General features: G+C 45.2%; 1 protein-coding gene across 18 annotated transcripts in view; it reads right to left on the bottom strand.

The window, feature by feature from the left end:
• The window catches only part of FMNL3 (formin like 3), a 51631-nt gene extending 34307 nt beyond the window's left edge, over positions 1-17324 (bottom strand). For all 18 annotated transcript variants that reach the window (XR_014083743.1, XR_014083744.1, XR_014083746.1 and 15 more), the window contains exon 1: positions 16980-17324. Coding sequence is in view for 8 of the 18 variants with exons in the window: in XM_081596631.1 (XP_081452757.1) it covers positions 16980-17105 (126 nt within the window). In the remaining 10 variants the exon portion in view is untranslated. The remainder of the gene's footprint in view (positions 1-16979) is intronic.
• Positions 17325-20031: the final 2707 nt, after the last annotated feature.

The raw sequence follows: 20031 nt of genomic DNA, 5'->3' as shown, positions 1-20031 counted from the left end.
CACCACCTGACATTTCCCTACAGGCGTCCATAGGCAACAAATACTAGATGGTTTCCTTACAATTCCTGGAGGGAATCAACCGAGAAGCCTAATGCCACCAGCTGCTGTCTAGCCGCCGACCCTTCAACTCCTGAGGTTTTGCTCCCAACTTTTAACAAGGGTATTCTGGGGAAATGACAGATAAATGCTTTGGGAGCTCACCAGGACCTGCTGCCCCATAAATGCACAAGAGACTCTTAATCCCTTACTCACCTACAATGCCAGCAGTAATTAGGCAAGCCCAAAGGGAACAATTAATAGCTGCTATTGGACCATCAATCTGGAACTCATGCCAGATGCATCAGAAAATAATCTGCAGACGTGAGCACTTTACAAGGGATTTACCAAGTGCCCTGACTGCCAAGGGGCTGAGGATAATGAGTGTTTGTGTGATGCTGATTCTGCTGAGCAGCAAGTGAAAACAAAATAACCACAACCATAAACCAGAAGACTGTCCAAAGGGGCCCAAGCATACTGTGGACACAGAAGATTCAAACAAAGATGCTCTTTCCCACTTAGCTATCTCTTGTCCATCTGTTCTAGAACATTATCTGGGCATCATTCTGAGGCCAATTTTGAGAAGAAAGGGAGTCTGTGACCCCTTCAGTCTGCAAATGAGCCACCACCACCCCTGAGTTCAGTACAGTCCCAGGAGCCCAGGTCTGGACTTCAGTAGGCCTAGGCTGGCTATTCTAGCCTTGGTAAATGCCTTAAAAGCTCTTCAAGTTCCTTCCATGGCTACACTAGAGATGAAAGGTGCTAAAGGATAGGACAAGGGCTACATTGGTTCCTGGAGGTCCTAAGGCCTGTGGAGAGGTCATGACAAGGCCAACAACATCAAGAAGGAAGTGAAGTGAAGTGAAGTCGCTCAGTCGTGTCTGACTCTTTGCAATCCTGTGGACTGTAGCCTCTACTAGGCTCCTCTGTACATGGGATTTTCCAAGCAAGAGTGCTGGAGTGGGTTGCCATTTCCTTCTCCATCAAGAAGGAAAGCAAGGTGATTAATGTGTGGTATGCAATTCAGTGATTTTACAACTTTGAGGTACATAGAACCAGCCTCTTACCCATCAACAATAATCCATATTTCTCGATTAATACCAGATCCCTGACTCGAGGGCTTCCCAAGTGGCGCTAGTGGTAAAGAACCCACTTTCCAAAGCAGGAGACATAAAAGACACTGGTTTGATCCCTGGGTCGGGAAGATCCCCTGGAGAAGGGCAACAACAACCCATTCCAGTATTCTTGCCTGGAGAATCCCATGGACAGAGGAGCCTGGTGAGAATGCGAAGAGTTGGACACGACTTAGTAACTTAGCAGCCCTGACTTGAAGAGGTTGGTGGACAGAGAATAATATTTCTACTTAAAATGTACTGAGCACCCACCACACCAGACACTGCCCTGGACCCTTAAATGTTATTTAAGTCGCCTAAAATCCCTAGAAGCCAAGTACTCTTATCCTGATTAGACAGACACAGAAACTGAGGCTCATGGAAGTTACAGCACTGGCCCAAGGTCATGGAGCTAATAAATGGCAGAGCTGGGATTCAACTCCAAATCCGTGGAGCCCCAGGGTCCTGAAAAAAGGCCTGGCTGAGCAGCAGTCCCAGGCTGAAGGAACCCCAACACCGCTTGTAGCTTCTCAGGCCAGACTTCTAAGTCCTCTGCTAGCCAAGAACACACAGTGACTTCAGGAAATCTTAAGAGAATCAGGCTTGAGGAACCCTGAAAAGACAAGTATCTATTTACAGTTAATCAGCACCCTGCCTGGCCCTGCAGACAGTTCTGACAAGTGGAGCCAGAAAGAGGCAACCACAGGCTCTGACTGGGCCCACCTGGGGCTAGGAACCAGCCAGGCCCCTGGATGAGCAGCAGGGACCTGACCTTACCCAAACTGGCTGTGCTGCCCAGGGAGCCCCTGCCCCACTCTCAGTGGGGACTCTCAGGAGCTGGGGTCCAGAGTCCACAGAGAGTTGTCTTCACTATTTCACTTTTCTCTTGTACTTCGACTCCCCAAACTGCCACTTCACTAAAATACTCCCCCTCTTCCTCTCTACCCCTTTAGCTTCTTTTTCTTCACGGTACTTATCCCTACTCAACATTCCATACAGACCTGTGTATGTGTTGATCACTGTCCCCACCAACAACGTGACATCCATGGGGCAAGTCCCTCTGTCTCTTGTTCACTGTGGGACCCCTAATGTCTAAAATTTAAACACTCAATACATTTGTGTTGAGTGAATAAATGAGTGATCACACAATCAAACATTTAAAAATTCTACTTTCAGCACTTTCGTGGTAGTCCAGTGGGTAAGAATCTGCCTTCCAATGCGGGGACTTGGGTTTGATCCCTGCTTGGGGAACTATGATCCCACATGCCACGGGGCAACTAAGCCACAAGAGCCCACATGCCTCTCACGTGTCACAACTAAGGCCAGATGCAGCTAAATAAATATTTTTTTAAACATATCACTTACAAAATGAAAAAATAAAAACTCTACCTGCCTCCCAATGGGTTATTTGAGAGACAACTGAATAACGCCAGCCTTCCAGGAAGCTCCATCAAACCTGTTGTTGGACCCTAACATCCCTTGCAAATATCTCCCTAAAGCTCACCCACTAGGCCCACAAACCCTAACTCAACCAAAGCAGGTACTCCAGGGAGAAAATGGAGCAGCGCCTAGGGAGGAGACACATTTCTCTTCCAGTTAAACACAGCCCAGGAGCTCTGCAAATTAAAAGCTCCCTCTTTACTGAATCCACTCAGCTTTAGTTATAGGTCACATTTTTTATTTTTGTAACCAGCCAACCCACCAAATTATAGGCTCAGGCCATGGGCAAGCACGCCAAACACTGGGGCCAGCCTAGCAGAGGCACTGCCCTTTCTGGCCTGAGGTGGGTATAGGAAAGAGGGCTGGACACCAGTCAAACCTGAAAGAGCAGAGGGCTCAATCGCTCTGCTGGGCAGAGCTGACTGAGGAGCCTGGTCTCACTCAGGCCAACAGGCTGCCCAGAGGGAAGCCAGATTCTAGGACTCTCCACACAGCAGCCATAGTGAACTCTTCACACTATAAAAACAGATCGGGCCACTCCCCAAACTCCTTATCAAGGCTGATAAGGTTCCATGACCTGAGCCCTGATCACCTTTCTTCTACAATCCCTGACGTTTCTTTAGCATCCTTGTTGACCAACCTGGCATTCCTTCAGTTCCTCGGATATGCAAAGTTCTTTCCCATCCCAAAGTTTACTCTTTTTCCTTAGAAAACCTATCAACCAGATCTTTATATATGGCTGTGAAGATGAATGGGGGTAGGGAGTAGGAGAAAGGTGGGGCTGGGTCTGCAAGACTCGAGTAGAGAGACCCCTAAGGAGTCTACTACAGCACACCAGGCAAGAGATGAGGACCAACTACGGCAGTGGTGGTACACAGAGAGAAGGCGAGAGGAGCAGTAGCCAAGAGTGAGCCCCATGTGTCCAGCCTGGCTGACTCGCTGGGAAAGGGTGCCATCCCACTGCCCCCCACTCTAATACAGTGTACAAGGAAACACTAGCAAGCAGAAAGCAGAACACATGCACTGGACACTATGCAATGAGTAGTATGAAATGAGCACCTAACATAACAAGGTATTGTTAATTATATAAATTATTCAGTACATGACCACATTCCACTTTAAAGGAAGGCAAGATAAGTTTGGCAAAGGCAAGAATTAGCCCCAAACTTGGTGACTAGAAATAGAAGCATCTGTATTTTTTAAAGTGAAAGTGTTAATTGTTCAGCTATGTCCGATTCTTTGTGACCCCATGGGCTGTACGTAGCCCGCCAGGCTCCTCTGTCCAAGGAATTCTCCAGATAAGAATACTGGAGTGGGTTGTCATTTCCTCCTCCAGGGGATCCTCCTGACCCAGGGATCGAACCTGGGTCACTTGCATTGCAGACAGATTCTTTACCGTCTAAGCCATCAGGGAGGCCCTTAGCTTTCTGCAATTCAGGGGTGACATCTGGGATCATCTTCCATCCAGTTTTACTTAAATCAAATTATTCAGATTCTGTAACCTGTAAGGACTGAGCGGTTTTTTTGTTTTGTTTTCTTGTATATTTCAATTCTTCATTGTTACAAGCAATACCATGAATGGCCAGGAACCACTTAACAATGAATCTCTAGTCCCCTCTGAAACTCTAGGCAGGAAGGCCTCCAGAGCCTTATCTAACAATCAGGGGCTCTTTAGACAAAACTCTCTGTGAACTGGCCAACTGTTCTGATCCAAGTTCATGTCTGTGTCTAGAACTAGGATCTTCTACCCTGACAGGTAGGTCTTCTGGCTGCCCTTCATAGATCTGGCTCATTCCTCCTCTTTACTCCCCTTCCATTCTGCTCTAGCCTTCCACTTCCTCTCTCCTAATCCACACCTGTCCCTTTAAGACCTGACTTCAAGTCCATGTCCTTCTGAGAGCACTGCCTGATTAGCAATCCTAGGCCATGCTAATCCTTCCCTAACCCTCTAGTCCTTCTGTGCTTGGAGCTATGTGGCCCCTCATCACTTCATGATCTCATTTGGTCTTCTCAAAAAACATGAGACTGGGCAAGACAAATAGTAACCCCACGTTATGGATAAAATAACTGAGGCACCCAGAGAGCCTCACAGATAACCCGAGGACATGCACTTGTTTTAATTCTCTAGTCGTTCAAAGTACAGTTTTAAATGTATATTTTGTCTTTCCAATTATCTTCTATTTTTTGGTATTCTCCAAAGCACTCAAGAAAGTGTTGTATATACAGCGGGCACCTAAGACCTATTTTCTTAGTAAAGCAAGAAAGGAAGGAAAATTAGATGAAAGTAGAAAGTCTCTCATAGATCCCAAGGCTGCCTCTGGCCTTCATTTAGAGGGGAGTGTTGGTTACACTCTCTCCTAACAACCTGTTCTTTGCCTTCCAAGGACATATGATTTGTAATTAAATACTTATTTGTTTAATATCTGCATTCCCATAAACTCCATGAAGACAGAGGTGATATTTGTTTTTCACCACTGTATACCCAGTGGTATCACTGGCACAGAGTAAATGAAGAAGGAAATATTTGTTGGACAGTGAACGTCCTAGGGGATAGCTGGGATTCAAACCCAAGGCTGGATGGGATTCTGAAGCCCAGGCCTTCCCACCACACCTCTCAGCAAAAGATGACTTGTCCTACTTTCCCTGATTTCTGCTGTAATGTACACAATCCCCACCAAAGCAATACTGAAGGTGAGGGAAGTGCTGACCCCAGAAAGAGAAGGAGATTGTGGTTAAGGATGTGGGTTTTGGAGTCAAACTGCTTGGATTCAAATTCTGACTTCACCATCTACCAGCTGTGTGATCCTAGGTGAGCTATTTAGCCTTCTTAGACCTCCATTTCCTCATCTATAAAATGGAGATAATAATAACTACTTCATAAAGTTGTGGAGATTAAGTAAGATAACGTGTATAAAGAGTCTGCCAGGTGACCAGCCTACCATTAGCACGCAACAAACATTAGCTGTGAAAATGATGAGCTATCCATGTTTCTGGGAGACTAGAATCTAGAAAACATAGTTTCCTAAGTCAGTTCCCAGCTGCTGAACTGACTTAACTTTGAGAAGCTTAGCTGCAGTGAAGCCCAGAGCTCACGTTTATTCTCTTTGCTAACTTCATCTGCTAAAGCTCTGCTGAGGCAGGCTGGAGGTGCAGCTTTCAACAGCCTAGAAATGAAAGAGGCTAAAAATATACAACCTGCCTGTGTCTAGGGGACCAAGATTGTGCCTACATTTACGAATTTAAAATACAGCCTCAGGGCATAAGGGCATCTCTTAGGATTCTTCCTACTGTGAAAACCAGTGTCAAGCTCAGTAAAGAGCAGGAATGACCCCAGTGGTGTTCTTTCTCCCTCCTGCTCTCTTCTTTTGGATCAGTGCAGAGTGAGAGACAGGAGCTTTCTTTTTTGCAGCAAAAGTTGAGTCTTCCTCCCCTATTTTTATTCCTCCTTTTCCCTTAAAGGGGGAACAAATATGTGTAGCTTAAAAAATTAATCAACTCAAAAGCTTATAGAATAAAAAAGGAATCACTGTTTGGTCCCCAACTCTATCCATCCCCCTCCACAGTAACCACAGGAACCCACAGCTTGGTGTTGATTGTCCCAGGCCTTTTTTTCTATACATTTACATACAAACATGTTGCTATATAAAGCATTATATATAGTCTTCTTTTAATTCCCCTTTTAGATTATTATATTTACACACACACACACACACACACATATCTTGGAGATTCCCATCAGCCACAACCATTTATTGAGGGCCTACCCAGTGCCACGTATTGGGGTAGACAGTGATAAGCATACAGAAAGTCTCATGGACTCAATAGTCTGGGGAGACAGATAATAAACAATTAAACAAAGAATTTTAAAATAGAAAATGATACAAAAGAAGTTAATAGGATGCTAAGATAGAGAATAATAAGGAAGAGAGGTCTCTCTGAGAGGTGATATTATTAAAACTGAGCCCTGAAGCACAAACTAGATTGAACCACTTGAAAATCCAAGGACAAGACATTCCTGGAAAGGAAACAGCTTGTGCAAAGGCCCTGAGACAAGGAAGGAACTTGTCCTAACTCAAGGAAGGCTAATGTGGAGGCCAGCAATCAGGAAGGTGAGTAAGGTTAAAGAAGTCAGGAGGAGGCAAAATAATGCACTCTTAGGGGCCAAGGCCAAGAGTTTGCTTTTTTTTTCCTTCAAGAAGGAAGCCATTAAAAAGATTTCTAGGTAGGAAATGATACTATTTGACTTATATTTTAAATTTGGCTGCTTTGTGGAAGATAGATGTGAGGATGGAGAAAAGGACAGTGGAAGAAATCAGGAGGCCAATTTGTTGGATGTAATACAAGTCAGAGTTGATACTGGCTTGGACTGAGGCAGTAGAGATAGAATGGGTAGATCTGAGACATATTTTTGGAGATAGAATGGGCAGGGTAATGGACTGGGTATGGAGAAAGCAGAAGGAAAAATGAAGGATAACTCCCAGTATTTATTTGCCTGAAGTAACCAGATGAATGGTAAAGGAATAGATATGGACAGGAAATGGACAATCAGGTTTCTCCCAGATGTTTATTGTAAACAATGTAGTCCTGAGGATCTTTTTCATGCACCTTCAGAAGCACAGGCATAAACAATTCTGTAAGATAGCTTCCTAGAAATGAGATGACCAAGTTAAAGGGCGTGCACATATGAAACCAGTAGACCCTACAAAATGTCTTCTAAAATGTCTATCAAGTTAAATCACCACTAACGGTGTATTAATGTACTATTAGTGACAACCATGTCGTTGTGTTAGTCACTCAGTTGTGTCCGACTCTTTGCGACCCCATGAACTGTAGCCCGCCAGGCTCCTCTGTCCATGGAATTCTCCAGGCAAGAATATTGGAGTGGGTAGCCATTCCTTTCGCTAGGGGATCTTCCCGACCCAGGGATTGAACCTGGGTCTCTTGTGTTGCAGGCAGATTCTTTACCATTTGAACCATCAGGGGAGCCCAATGACAACCACAGACGCTGTCAACCTTTAAAATTTTGCCCTGATGATTAGTATACAAGTGTATCATTGAAATGTTGATTTCTTTGACTTCTAATGAGATTAAGAATTTTTTCTTTAATTTTTAATTGTATAACTAACACATAAATACATTCTCCTTGTAAGAAATGTCAACATAATATATAAACCTAAATTCCCTTTGACTTTCCTGTTCTTCCTATTATGATTCCTTCCCTGCATTTCACAGGTATTCGTTATTAGACTTACTTGTATTCTTCCAGAAAATTTTCTCTGTTTTTTAAGATCTATATGAGCATCTTTTAGAAGCTGTATTTCTATCAATCCTTTCAGCATGAACAAAAATATCTAAACAAAAATTTTTACTTAAGGCCTCTCTAAGTGACATTTAAGCTGAGACCTTCTCCAGGTTAGTTAACTCCTCTGAGCCCTGGTTTCATCACCTGTACAACAGACATAAAATAACTGCCACGTTTAATGAAATAATTTGTGTAAAAGTATGTGGCATATAGCCAACAAATGTCGAATCCTTTCCTTAAGCTATATGAGTTAAGTCTAGGCATTTGGTGGAGCAGAAACTGAGCCACTCCTATAAGGATGAGATGGGAGACTTCACCCAGAAAAAACATTCTTAACACTGTCCTGAAAAAAAAAATTTTTTTCTTTTCATAATAAATAAACACCTCCAAAGATCTGAATTTTTCTTCACAAAATTTTGGTATGAAATATTCTGAGCAGTCAATAAAAGCAAAGGTCTTGTTTTTCTTGGTAAAAGAAAAGGATTTACTCATAGAAGTAACTGCTAGAAACTGTATGTCAAAAATCCCCTTTAAGGCATGCCCAGGGAAGCCACAACCGCCTGGATTTCCCCAGAGACCTTAGGCCTGTGGGAGAGAGCTGCAGTTTGGGCAGGTAACACCTCCAAACACAGGGAGATGACCTAACCTTTGGGCCTCACTGCAAGGATGACCCTGGTTCCCCTGGCTTGTCATAGTACATCCTGCCATCCCTACCTGGATGTCCCTGGAGGTTGAGGGTCTGACTCAAAGGGGCAGACCTCACCACAAAGTATCCTTAGTCAAAGTTAAGATGTCCAGGGACCAGAATATCTCCCTCTGAATGGCAGTCAACCAAGTTTCAACACGCTCTCTTTTTGGATCCACCAACAGAGGCATCCTTTTATCTGAACTGATAAACGACTCCCTTCCTCTTATAAAAATATTGAGCACTATCTGTATGAAGGAGCTCCTACAGTGGCTTCTCCTCGTCTCCCTTCCTATTCCTCTAGGCTCAAAGCCAGGGGTTCCCTAGCAGACCCAAGAACGGGTTTAAAACCCTAAACGGCTGTGTGCACGCCTAGAATTAGGAGTCACAAATTTAAGCAGATTTTCAAAAGGGTCCTTTACTCAAAAGATCCAGAAACACTGTTTAAGGAGCTCTTAAACATATTCCCAACCTAAAAGAACACTTCCCCTGGCTTGAGGAGCTAATGGGGTTAGTAAAGGTCAACAGTGAAATGTGTACTCTAAATTGCTCCTCGACAAGTTATAGGATAGAACTCACAGTACAGAAGGGACCAGGGAATCTGCCCTTAAACCTATACACAGAGGTAATAAAAAGATGGAGGTCCAGCTCTTCCTTGAAGGTGTACCAGGAAGTGGGAAAACCAAAAACAGTTTCTCTGCCTTTACTTTTACTGCCCTTAAAGCTTCATCCCCAACTGGAACACAAAACAACGAAGTACAGATTAACAGAAGATAATTCTCAGCAGAAGTGCTATTAGCATTTTGGGTAGGATCATTCTTTATTGTGTGGGACTGACCCAAACACTGTGGGATGTTTAATATTCCTAGTCGTTGGGCACTAAATGTCAAAAGCCACCCCATCTCCCCTAGTCAGTGTGATACCAAAACATCCTCACTTGCCAAAAACTCCCCCTGGGACAATACCTCCCCCTCTGAAAACCACTTTAAGAGGTGGTATACAGTGGGTAAAGTATATGCCACAAACATTTAACTGTAGAACCTTTACAGATTACACAGTATTTTCACTACGTTGTCTACTTTAAACATCTTCAAAACCTTGTAAAGTAGGTATAATCATTTCATAAAGATGAGACTGAATCAGAAAAGTTATAGACTTTGCCAATGGTCATCAGTTGGGGGGAGAAAAAAGGCTATCAAGCTGGATCAGAACCCAAGTTTTCTGATTCCAAAACTGGTGCTTTTTCTTTTAAAATATCATATGTTTTTGAAGGCCTCATGGGAAATACTGGGAGGATCTAGGGACTGGCTTCCCAGCTCCCTGCAAGGAAGCTGGTAAAAACTGAGAGGAAACTAACTCTGTTCTATACTGTAGATAGTCCACAAAACTAGATAACCATCTCTGAAAGCACCCAAACACCAGGCTCAGGCATTGATCTTCCTTAGAGAGGGGCTGAGCAATCAGAGAAGGGCTATGACACTCTCTAGTCTAGATCTGAGTAGAAATGAGCAAGCAGGGGAGGAGGAAAGTACATCACTTCCTCCTTCATGTTTTCAGGGACCCAGAGGCAGGACCATCAGCCCAGCCAGCCCTGGGAATAACCTGGGAGAGGGTGAGAAGGTGGTATAAGGAGGGAACAAGGAAAGAGATGAGGACAAGAACTGAACATTCATGGGTATTCAACAGCCTAAATCCTTCCTCTACTTGCAAAGTAGTCACATAAATAATTCTGCTCTCCCCTTGTGGTTCTGAATATTACTTAGAACACCCTTCAAGTACCTCAAAGTACTTTATAAACTGAGAAGAATATGCACATTAGTAAAGGGAGTGGGGGAAACTGTTCCCCTAAAACCTATCCAGGTCCTCCTCTACCCAACACACAATCTCCCAACCCACAATTTTGTTGTGAAGTGATGGAAGACAGAAAGCATAAGAGACTCTGGGAAGAGGATTCAGAAAGATGAACACAGAAGAAGTATAGAGGAGGGTGGGAGGCGAAGACAACCAGAGTATCTCAAAGACAAGAGGCAGCCTCATACCTTTACATCTTTCCTAGGGGACTCATTCTCCCATGCAAGGAACACAAGATATAAAAATGTGGCTCGGCTGAGGGAGGCAAAGAGAGACTGGAGATGGGAACTCGGGAATTCTAGCTGCCTAGTTCATCTCTATTCTGGAAGCTTCTTCTTCATGGATGACAATCTTAATACCTTAAGTTTCCATATGGTGCTACTCAGAGAGGGGACTCTCAAGTACATGGCAAGAAGCAGGGGGTGCGGGCTATGTGGAGACAGCACCCTTTCTTATCTTCAAAGAAAAAGGTCCTTCCTCTTCTCTGAAGAGCATTTCCGAACTGGAATGAACCCCCGGCCTTTCCCCTGGCACTGCTTCAACTCAGCTCAGACTTGGGAGAAACATTTCCCCAGAATGGAGGTGACCAGCCTAGCTGACCAGATTACCCGCTGGCTTCAGGCAGCCAGCGTTGCTGTCCCCTGGGCCGACTGCACTCAGCTCTGGGGCCGATTCTTTGGTTTCGACCACAGAACAGGGGCCCTGGCTCCGACCAGCCTTCCCAGGCAACCCCAGGGGCAGGGGGAGGATCTGTGGTCTCATTTCCTCTCCACCTTGGCTTCTTTTTTCACTTCATTGAAGATTAGCTATTTCCACCACAGCCAGTTCCTGTTCTCACCAGCTGTAACAGTTGTTTCCCCACAGACACAGCCATGAAGCACTGGTGTGGCTGCCACCTGGACCGTCCCAGCTGCAGACACAGACCTCGTAGGTCCTGAGCCAAAGGGCTTTCTCATCCCAGATAAACAAGCAGGGAGAAGAAATTAAGGGGCAAGAAGCAATTCTAAGATCTCCCCAGCAGATATACTAGTACCCATTTTATCATTATTTTAATCTTACATTATAGTTATATATGCTCTTTCATACATGCAAAATATTTCATAATGAAAAAGTGTGGAAAGTGTATACATTTTTTTACACAGAAATATGTATATGTAATAAAATCCCCAATAGAGAACTAAGAACACATATAAAAGATGGCCAAAACACTTATGATGAAATGTTAAAAGAAATGCAAATTAGAACAAGATACTACTAATACTACAAGATACTACAAGATACTGGCTAATTAAATTGGCAAAAGTATTTAAAGTTAAACCATTCAGTGACGATTAGCTTATTGAGAAGGGAGACACATTGTCAGTGGAAAAGCCAACTGGTACAACCTTTTTAGAAGGCATATTTCTCAAAGGCCTTTGATCCAGTAATTTCTCTTCTAGCAATTTATCCTAAGGAAATAGAGATGCACACAAATATTTATGCACAGGAAATTCATCACAGTGTTAATTATAGTAACAAAAAGGAGAGACAGAGGAAATATAAGGCATTAATAAAATACTGTATTATGGAATACTCCGTGGATATGAAATCACGATACTGAAGAACAAATAAATGAAAAAATGATTAAAATAGTCAAATTAAAAATCATCTTACAAAACAATATGCACAGTATGACTAATTGTTAAAATATAAGTACATCCAAATGTTAAAAGTAAATGGAGAGATTACAGGTGATTTTAATTCTCTTCTTTAAACTTTTTTATGTATTTTATACTTTACAAACTTTTTACTTCTAAATTTGCTTAAAAAGTGCTTTATTTCATAATCTGGAGAAGAGAAGCTCTTCTCAACCCTCCTCCTTCCCTTTAAAGACACTCACATGCACTAATCTCTTTCTTTAAAAAATCATTTGGAAATACGTATTTAGGACCTTAAAAACATTATATCCTACAATCTGGCAAGTTCAATTTTGGGTTTCTATCCCAAGGAAAACTCTAACTATTGAAAATGTACACCAAGATATTCATTACAACACTGTTTATGCCGGCAAACAAAAGCAAACAACTAAATGCCCAACAATAGGAGGAGAGTTAACAATAGTACATTCACTTGATGGACCATTGTACAAGTATTTAAAAATGTTTACAGTGACTAGCCTGGGAAAACTACTGAAATAACAAAAGCAAAAAAAAAAAAAAAGCCATATTGGATAAATATGTGTATGTATACACACACACACACACACACACACACTACTATCGCAACATTGTATTGATACAAAACCCTACACAGAGAAACAAATATGAAAAGTTTTAGAACACATGTTGCCATTTGCTAAAGGAATGGAGAAAATATGGACTTTTTTCTTCAATCTAAATTATAAATTGCCCAGACTTTTTTTTTAGAGAATGAGTATTACTTTAAGAGAAAAAATAAAAAAAGGTTGAATCTCCCTATAAGCAATGAGAACATCCCCAAATCACTGCATCAGTTCCATCCCTCTCCCACCCAGCCCTACACCTCCCCAGTCTAATGCAGGGTCACATGGAAAAGTCTAGGAATTAGGCTCCTCTCTGTGGCCTAGGGTCTTCTCAGTGGGGTCTCTTAACAAGGGGGTTCCTCTGGCCATAGCTGCTGTCAAGAGCCTTTCCCCTCCCCCAAGTCCTATCCCAGCCTGAACTAATTCACCACAATCCCCAAGGCTGGGAAAAACATTTCCACTATGGTGATTTGGAACTTGATATTTAGTCCAAGTTTTTCCCAGCCCCTTTCTATGTCAAAGGAGGCCTATCAAAGTCTCTTGATAACTAGCACCCAGGCCAGTTTAGCTCCCACATCAATGCTACACTTATAGCAAAACCCCAAGTCATCAGTCATCACCAGGGAAATGTGAAAGGAGGGGCCATGGCAGGGACAGGCTGTCACACAGCCCCACCCTCATGCCCTGAGAGCCTCCTCTTGCGGGATATCCAGGGCTTTTTCTGGCATCAGAACCTTTAGACTTCATCTCAAATCTGTAATAAGCCAGCAAATAGAAAAATCAGGGTGCAAACAAGAAAAGCTATCCTTTTAAGACCATTAAAGCCTGCTGTCTCCCCTCTCTACGCCAGTACTGGCCAGCATACTAGCTTCTGAGCAACTAAGGTTGTGTAGTAATCCAGCCAGGACCAAAACACAGAAGGGGGCTTTACCAGACCAAAGATCGGCTCTCATCCTGGAGTTAATAAAGAGGAGCTCCGATAACTGCCCATCCTAAACTCTCAGTCCTCAACAGAATAAGGGCTGCTGTCAAGACATGGGGTAAGGAAGGATCCCAAGGAAACAGTGTAACATAGCAGCTTCACAACCATTTTAATATGAGGGCATATCTAGAAAATAATACTGTTTGTACTGTACATAGAATAAATGGTGGAAGCTGATCCAGCCAGAGGGATCCATCCGGGATATCAGCTGCCCCCAGAGCTGAGAAGGGCAGCATCTCAGCACACCAAGAGAAAAGCCCCAGGTGAGGGCACTGGACTGGGGCAGGACTCTTGGGAACAATGTCCTGCACAAATCACCTCATAGCTTCAGACCTCGAGTTCCCCAACCTCAGCTGACAGATTGTGGGTCAGATCATGTGTCTGCACCAAAAAGCGGGGAGCCGGTGGCCTTGACTCAGCAGTGATACAACTTCCTCATCCAGGGTGTTTTTCTGGGGGGGGGTTTCCATAGATATATTGGGACTGGGGAAGCCCTCCATGTGACAGCAGCAGCATATCCTGGGACTGGCTATACATAATGAGGTAACTAGTTTCATCAGATTCCTGAACTGAAAATACTTTTCTGGGAATACAAGTGTTCTCAGATCTGAGTCACAGCTGAGAGTTACATATTTAAAAACTACTATTTACTGAGCATATAGTAGATGCCAGACTACGCTAACTAAGGACTTAACTTTTAGTTTTGTTAAATTCACACAATAACCTCATGTGGGAAACACCATTATTATCTTTATTTATAAGAGGAACCTGGGACTTACAGAGATTAAGTAACCTGCTGGAGGTCAAATACTTTTCTAACTGGAGACTGTGAGGAGCCATATATGAGCCCATTTTGACTTGAAAATGCATATGCTTAACCAGGACACCAGCGTGTCACCTCAGCAAAACCAACAAATAACTTTTTCATAAACCACGTCAATCACAGTGAGGCTGACAATCTGGGAAAGAAAATGGTGAAAAAGGAGCAACCTGTCACACAATCAAAAAAAGAAACAAATCTATGTTGAGTACCTGGTGGTAAGCACTTTATATACATACCTCACTTAATTCTCAAAATCCCACCAGGATGGGAATCATTTGCCCCACTGTACAGATGAAAAAAATCTAGGCTCAGAAAAGTTAAGATGATTGCTAAGTCAGCGCACCTGCCTTTTCTACTCTACTAAGCTTATCCTGGCTGCTAGGAAATATATCTGAGCCTGTTACAGGGTCAAACAGCCAATAGCCAACGGAGTTCCCAAAGGATAGTGGAAAGGGCATGTTTTAGGAACAGAGGAAAGAGGGAATCTTTAAGAGCCCCAGAGAAGAACTGAAATCTCCAGAAAGCCAGATTTCCCTGTGTTGGAAAAATGAGGTAAAAAATCCCCTCCTTTCCCAAGACAACTAGCCCTGGGCCTGCCCTGGCCCAGCTCCCCATCAGCAGAAAGATCAAAACAAAAGCAACAAGGAAACAAATCAAAACTTTATACAGAAAGGAAGGCTTGCAAGTGGGTGGTCAGGTCTCTGGCTTGACCTGGGCTTGCTGGCTAGTAATCAGGATACCTTCTACATTTTGTGAATATTACACCATTAACCTGCCAACTAAACAAATGTGTCAACCAAACTCCAAAGAGAAGATGTCCAAAGAGGAGATGACCAACTCTGGTTTTGAGCACTCACAGCAACCAGCCTGGTAGCCCCTACCTAAGGCAGCCCCCCATCCAGTCCACCTTCGAACAGCCCTTTCTCTCCAGTTCTGTAGCTACCTCAAGCCACTCGATGGGGGTTTTCACACCCTTACTGGAGTGCAGATTCCCTCCTACTCTTTTCCCCAACAGTTGAGCTCTTGTTCTCAAGGGCACCAAGTCCCAGGCTCTCCTCCTCAGCCTGTGAGATGGCCACAGCACATTAGTAATCACTGACTCACCCCATCCTCCTGAGGAGGCTAGGGGAAATGCAGAGAGCCACAGGATGTGTGGCTCAGATCCCTCAGGCCCTTCACAGAGCTGATGGGCAAGAGAGGTGCCAGCTTCCCTTTGGAACCCCGTGGACCCTCTCTGATCCCGCTACGGTGCCAATGGGCTGATGTCAGGCTCTGCACCATTGGAGAGGCCAGGATCTCTAGACAGCTTCACTGATGCCAACAGATCTAATCTTCCTATTCCAAAGCAGATGAAATCCAATAAGGCTGCTAAGTCCACAACTTATCCCTCCTCACAGGCAAAGGCAAAGTCAGCCCTTCTGGCCATAGTAACAATAAAGGCAGCATTGGCACTGCCTCTAAGAGAGTTCTTGGAGCAACTGGGAACTATTTCCCCAAGTTTCTTTAAGATATACCTCTGTTAGCAAATGTTCCATAACCTAGTTCACTTTCTCCAAAATTTCATTTTTAGCTCCAACACATTCTTTGTCTCCATCTCAGTGATATCGATCAGATCCTCTGGGTCCAGACAGCCCCTAACATCAATGTCCAATCCCCACATCAAAGGAGGGTCCCAAAGTCAGCCCTAAAACCTCACTCATACAGATCACTTAGGAACCTACAGAAAGACTAAAAAGAAGCACAGGCACAAAACGAAAACCAGCCACTAGGGCTTAACATAAAAAGGGGGGTGGGGGGGGCAGGATGGTTTGTGTATTGTTTCAATTGGAAAAATACACTAGTGAAATGGTTTAGCCACATGTTCAGACCTTTTAGGCAAACCCACTGTAACTTTGCAGGATGCCTGCAGGCCGTTCTGAAAATAAGTAGAATGGCATCACTCTTTATTCCACCCCCTTCATGAGCTGCCAGCCCCCCTCCATTCCCCCTCCTCTCCCCTAAACATCTGGTCTGGGCTGGGAGTAGGACCCACTCCCTGAAAAGCCTCCATGTTAACACGAGAGGCGGTCTCCCCAGTCAGAGACCCCGGACTGAGGCTGAGGAATGGGCCGGCCCGGAGCTTCTGAATTCCCCCTCTCCCGCCAAAGATTTAGAAATGAGAATCCCAGGGATCTGGGGAGACTGTCAGGGAAGTGCGGAGAAGTGCGAAGGGCGGCAGAAGGGGGAGGGAAGAGGAAGAACTCTGGATACTGGGGCGGTCCCGGGTTAGGGACCCCTCCTCCTAAGTGTCCAGAGGTAGAGGCTTCGGTCGGGAGGTCCCCGACGGGGCTGCTCAGCGCCTGGGAAGGAGCTGGGGGTCGAGGGCCGTCGGGGGCCGTGACTGAAGGGGTGGGCCGGACCAAGGAACTCGGGCGAAGTCCCACCCGGGGCGCTGAGATCGGGGCGGAGGGGGGCGGTAGGAGGGGGAAGGGACAGGATCGGCTCTCACCAGCACCAAGGCGAACCTCTCTTCCAGCTCACAGGGCTCCGGCATCGGCATCTTGCCGGGCGGCGGCAGGAGCGAGACAGAGGGGGGCTCGCCTGGGCCCCCCTCGGCGCTCTCCAGGTTGCCCATCGCGGCGGGGCCCCCTCGGGGGCCTCAGCCCCCCCACCTCCACGCCCGGGGGTCCTGGGCTCGGCCGCTCGGACCCGGCTCCTTCCTCAGTGCCGACTACCCCAGTCCCTACTCCTCCGCCGGGTCGGGGGCTCCTCGGGGTCCAACAGGAGGCGGCGCAGCGGACAGAGGCACCGCAGCGACAGGCACCGCGGCCACGGCTCTTCACACCGCCGCCTCGCTGCTCTCAGCGCGCCGCCCCGGCGCTGCCCCTCCCCGCCCCCCGCGCTCTTTTCCTCCCCCCAACACTTCGCTTCCTCCCACCCACTCCGGGCCGGGACTCTTGCTTCCCCCCCGAGCGCCGACTGCAGCCGCGCACCGCGCGTCCCATTCATGCAGGCCCCGCCTCTCGCCCACGGGTCTCCCTGGCGGCCCGCCCCGCCCCGCCCCCGCCTGCGCCCGATTGACTGCAGCAGCTGCCAATCACAGTGCCTCCTGGCCCCCCCCCCCCCGCTTCCCCCACTCCCTCCCGGCGGCCTCGCGCCTGGCACTTGGCGCGCCCTGGTGGCCCTGGTGCGTATCTAATCACCGCAGTTGCTGAGGGCGTGAGGTGTCGGCTTGGGCGCGCGGGAAGCGGCCCTTTTCCAAAACAGCTCATAATGTACACAAATAAGTAAGATATAGGGCACAGTGTGAAAAGATAACTACAAAAGAGGTAGAAACAAGTAGGATGCTCAGAAGAGGGAGAGAGACCACATCTGTTAAAGAGTCAAGATAAGGGAGATCATATTTGAACCAGGCATTTAGGGATAGGGAAATACCTTAACTGACAGAGACAGGTGAAAAGGCAGTTAAGAGGAGAGGACCTTACCAACGTTCAGAGGTTGATCTGATTGGATGTGGAAATGGAGAAGCAGGACAACAGTGCTGTTCTGATCGAGGTCTGCTGGATGGGTCATCATTTATGTGATGGACATCTGTTGTTTCTGCCAGCCGAGCCTATATCCCTCTTCAAGTGATAGCACCCCATTTCCTTTTAGGGAACTTTACCTTCTCCTTTTCTGAGTCTATGTAGAGCGGAATTTCACGCCTGTCCCAGGAGGTCCCCATGACCCAGGCTTGGCCAGTCATTGCATCTTCTTGCTCTACCTTTAGGACTGTTTTAGGGATTGACACTTGACCCAGAATATAAAACTCATTTCTAAGGCTTTCATTGGAATCATCAGGAAAGAGGCACTTTCTTCCCATAGTGGAAGGCTGCTGGATTGTGAGAATGTAAATCTGGAGCTGCTGGTGGCCATCATGCCATCACCATAAGATCTCAAGCCTATTTGAGAATGAAGTCAGTGCAGAGGAAAGCAAAACTAAGAAGGAGTTCTAATAACATGCTGAGCACCTGACTCCAGCCATGCCTGAAGTTATCACCTTGACTTTTCATTCATTTATTCAACAAGTATTTACTGAAAAGTTCATTATATGTCAGATACTGTTTGGGGCATTGAAGACATATCTGTAAACCAAAAAAGGCATACAGGGAATTCCTTGATGGTCCACTGCCATGGGCCAGGGTTCAATCCCTTGTCAGAGAACTGGGATCCTTCAAGCTGTGTGGTACGACCCCCCCTAAAAAAGAAAGAAGCATACATTTCGCTCTCCTTGCTCTTCTGGGTATGAAAAAAGGTGGACAATAAACTAAATAAAATGTACAGGTGTTAGTGATCAGTGTTAATAAAAATAAAATCAAGGGACTACTCTGGTGGTCCAGTGGTTAAGACTACACTCTGTCAACGCAGGGGGCAAGGGTTTGATCCCTGGTCAGGGAACAACTAAGATTTCATGTCTCTTGGCACAGCCAAAATTAACAAAAAAAAAAAAAGGAAATGTAATAGAAGTGAAGGGGGTTACAATTTTAAATAGGATGATCAGAGCAGACTTCACTATTAAGGTGAGGTCTTGGATAAAAAGCTGAGGGAAGTGAAGAATTGAGTCATGGGACTATCTGGGGGAAGAATGATCCAGAGGAAATGTCAAGTACATACTATGCTTGAACTGTTAGAGGAATAGGAAGGAGGTCAATGTGATTGGAATGTGATGAGCAAGGGAAAGAGTAGTAAAAGATGAGATCAGGGCTTCCCTGGTGGCTCAGTGGTAAAGAATCCACCTGCAAATGCAGGAGACTCAGGTTCGATCGCTGGTCTGGGAAGATCCTACATTCCATGGAGCAACCAAGCCTGTGCACCACAACTACTAAGCTGGTGCTCTAGATCCAGGCAACTGCAACTACTGAAGCTCGAACACTCTAGAGCCTGTGCTCCGAAACAAGAGTCGCCTCTGCTCACCACAACTAGAGAAAAGCCCACAAAGGAAAGAAGACCCAGCACAGCCAAAAATAAATTAATTAAATTCTTTTTTAAAAAAGATGAGGTCAAAAAGGTAACCAGAAGCCATATGGTGCAGCACAGTGTAGGCTGTTGCAAGGACTTTGGTTTTTCTCTAAGTAAGATAGTAGCCATTGGAAGATTTTGAGCAGAAGAGTGACATGATCTAACTTATGGTTTAAAGGATCTTCTGGCTCCTGTATGGAAAATGAAAGGAATAGAGGCATGGGCAGGAAGACCAGTGAGAAGGCTATTACAAGAATACAGGTGAGAGATGATGGTGGTTTGGAGCAGTGTAGTAGTTGCACAAGTAGAGAGAAATGGTCAGATTTTTAATGGATTTGAAAGAAGAGCCAATAGAATTGTTTGACAGTTTGGGTGTTGATGGTGATTGAAAATTAATGCCAAAGCATTTGACCTGAGCAACTGGGAGGGTGGAGTTTTCATTGACTGAAATGGAGAAAGATTGTGGGAGGAATAGATTTGGTGAGGGACAGCCAGAAAGGGAAGATCAGGAACAATGTTTTTAGCCATGTTGAGCTTGATTTGCTGATTGGACACATCCAAGT

The sequence above is a fragment of the Giraffa tippelskirchi genome, chromosome 4 (genome assembly GCF_054371585.1).
Source record: "Giraffa tippelskirchi isolate mGirTip1 chromosome 4, T2T-mGirTip1v1.2.pri, whole genome shotgun sequence".
Classification (NCBI taxonomy): Eukaryota; Metazoa; Chordata; class Mammalia; order Artiodactyla; family Giraffidae; genus Giraffa; species Giraffa tippelskirchi.
The sequence above is the reverse complement of the archived record's forward strand: the minus strand, read 5'-3'. Positions and strand labels throughout refer to the sequence as shown.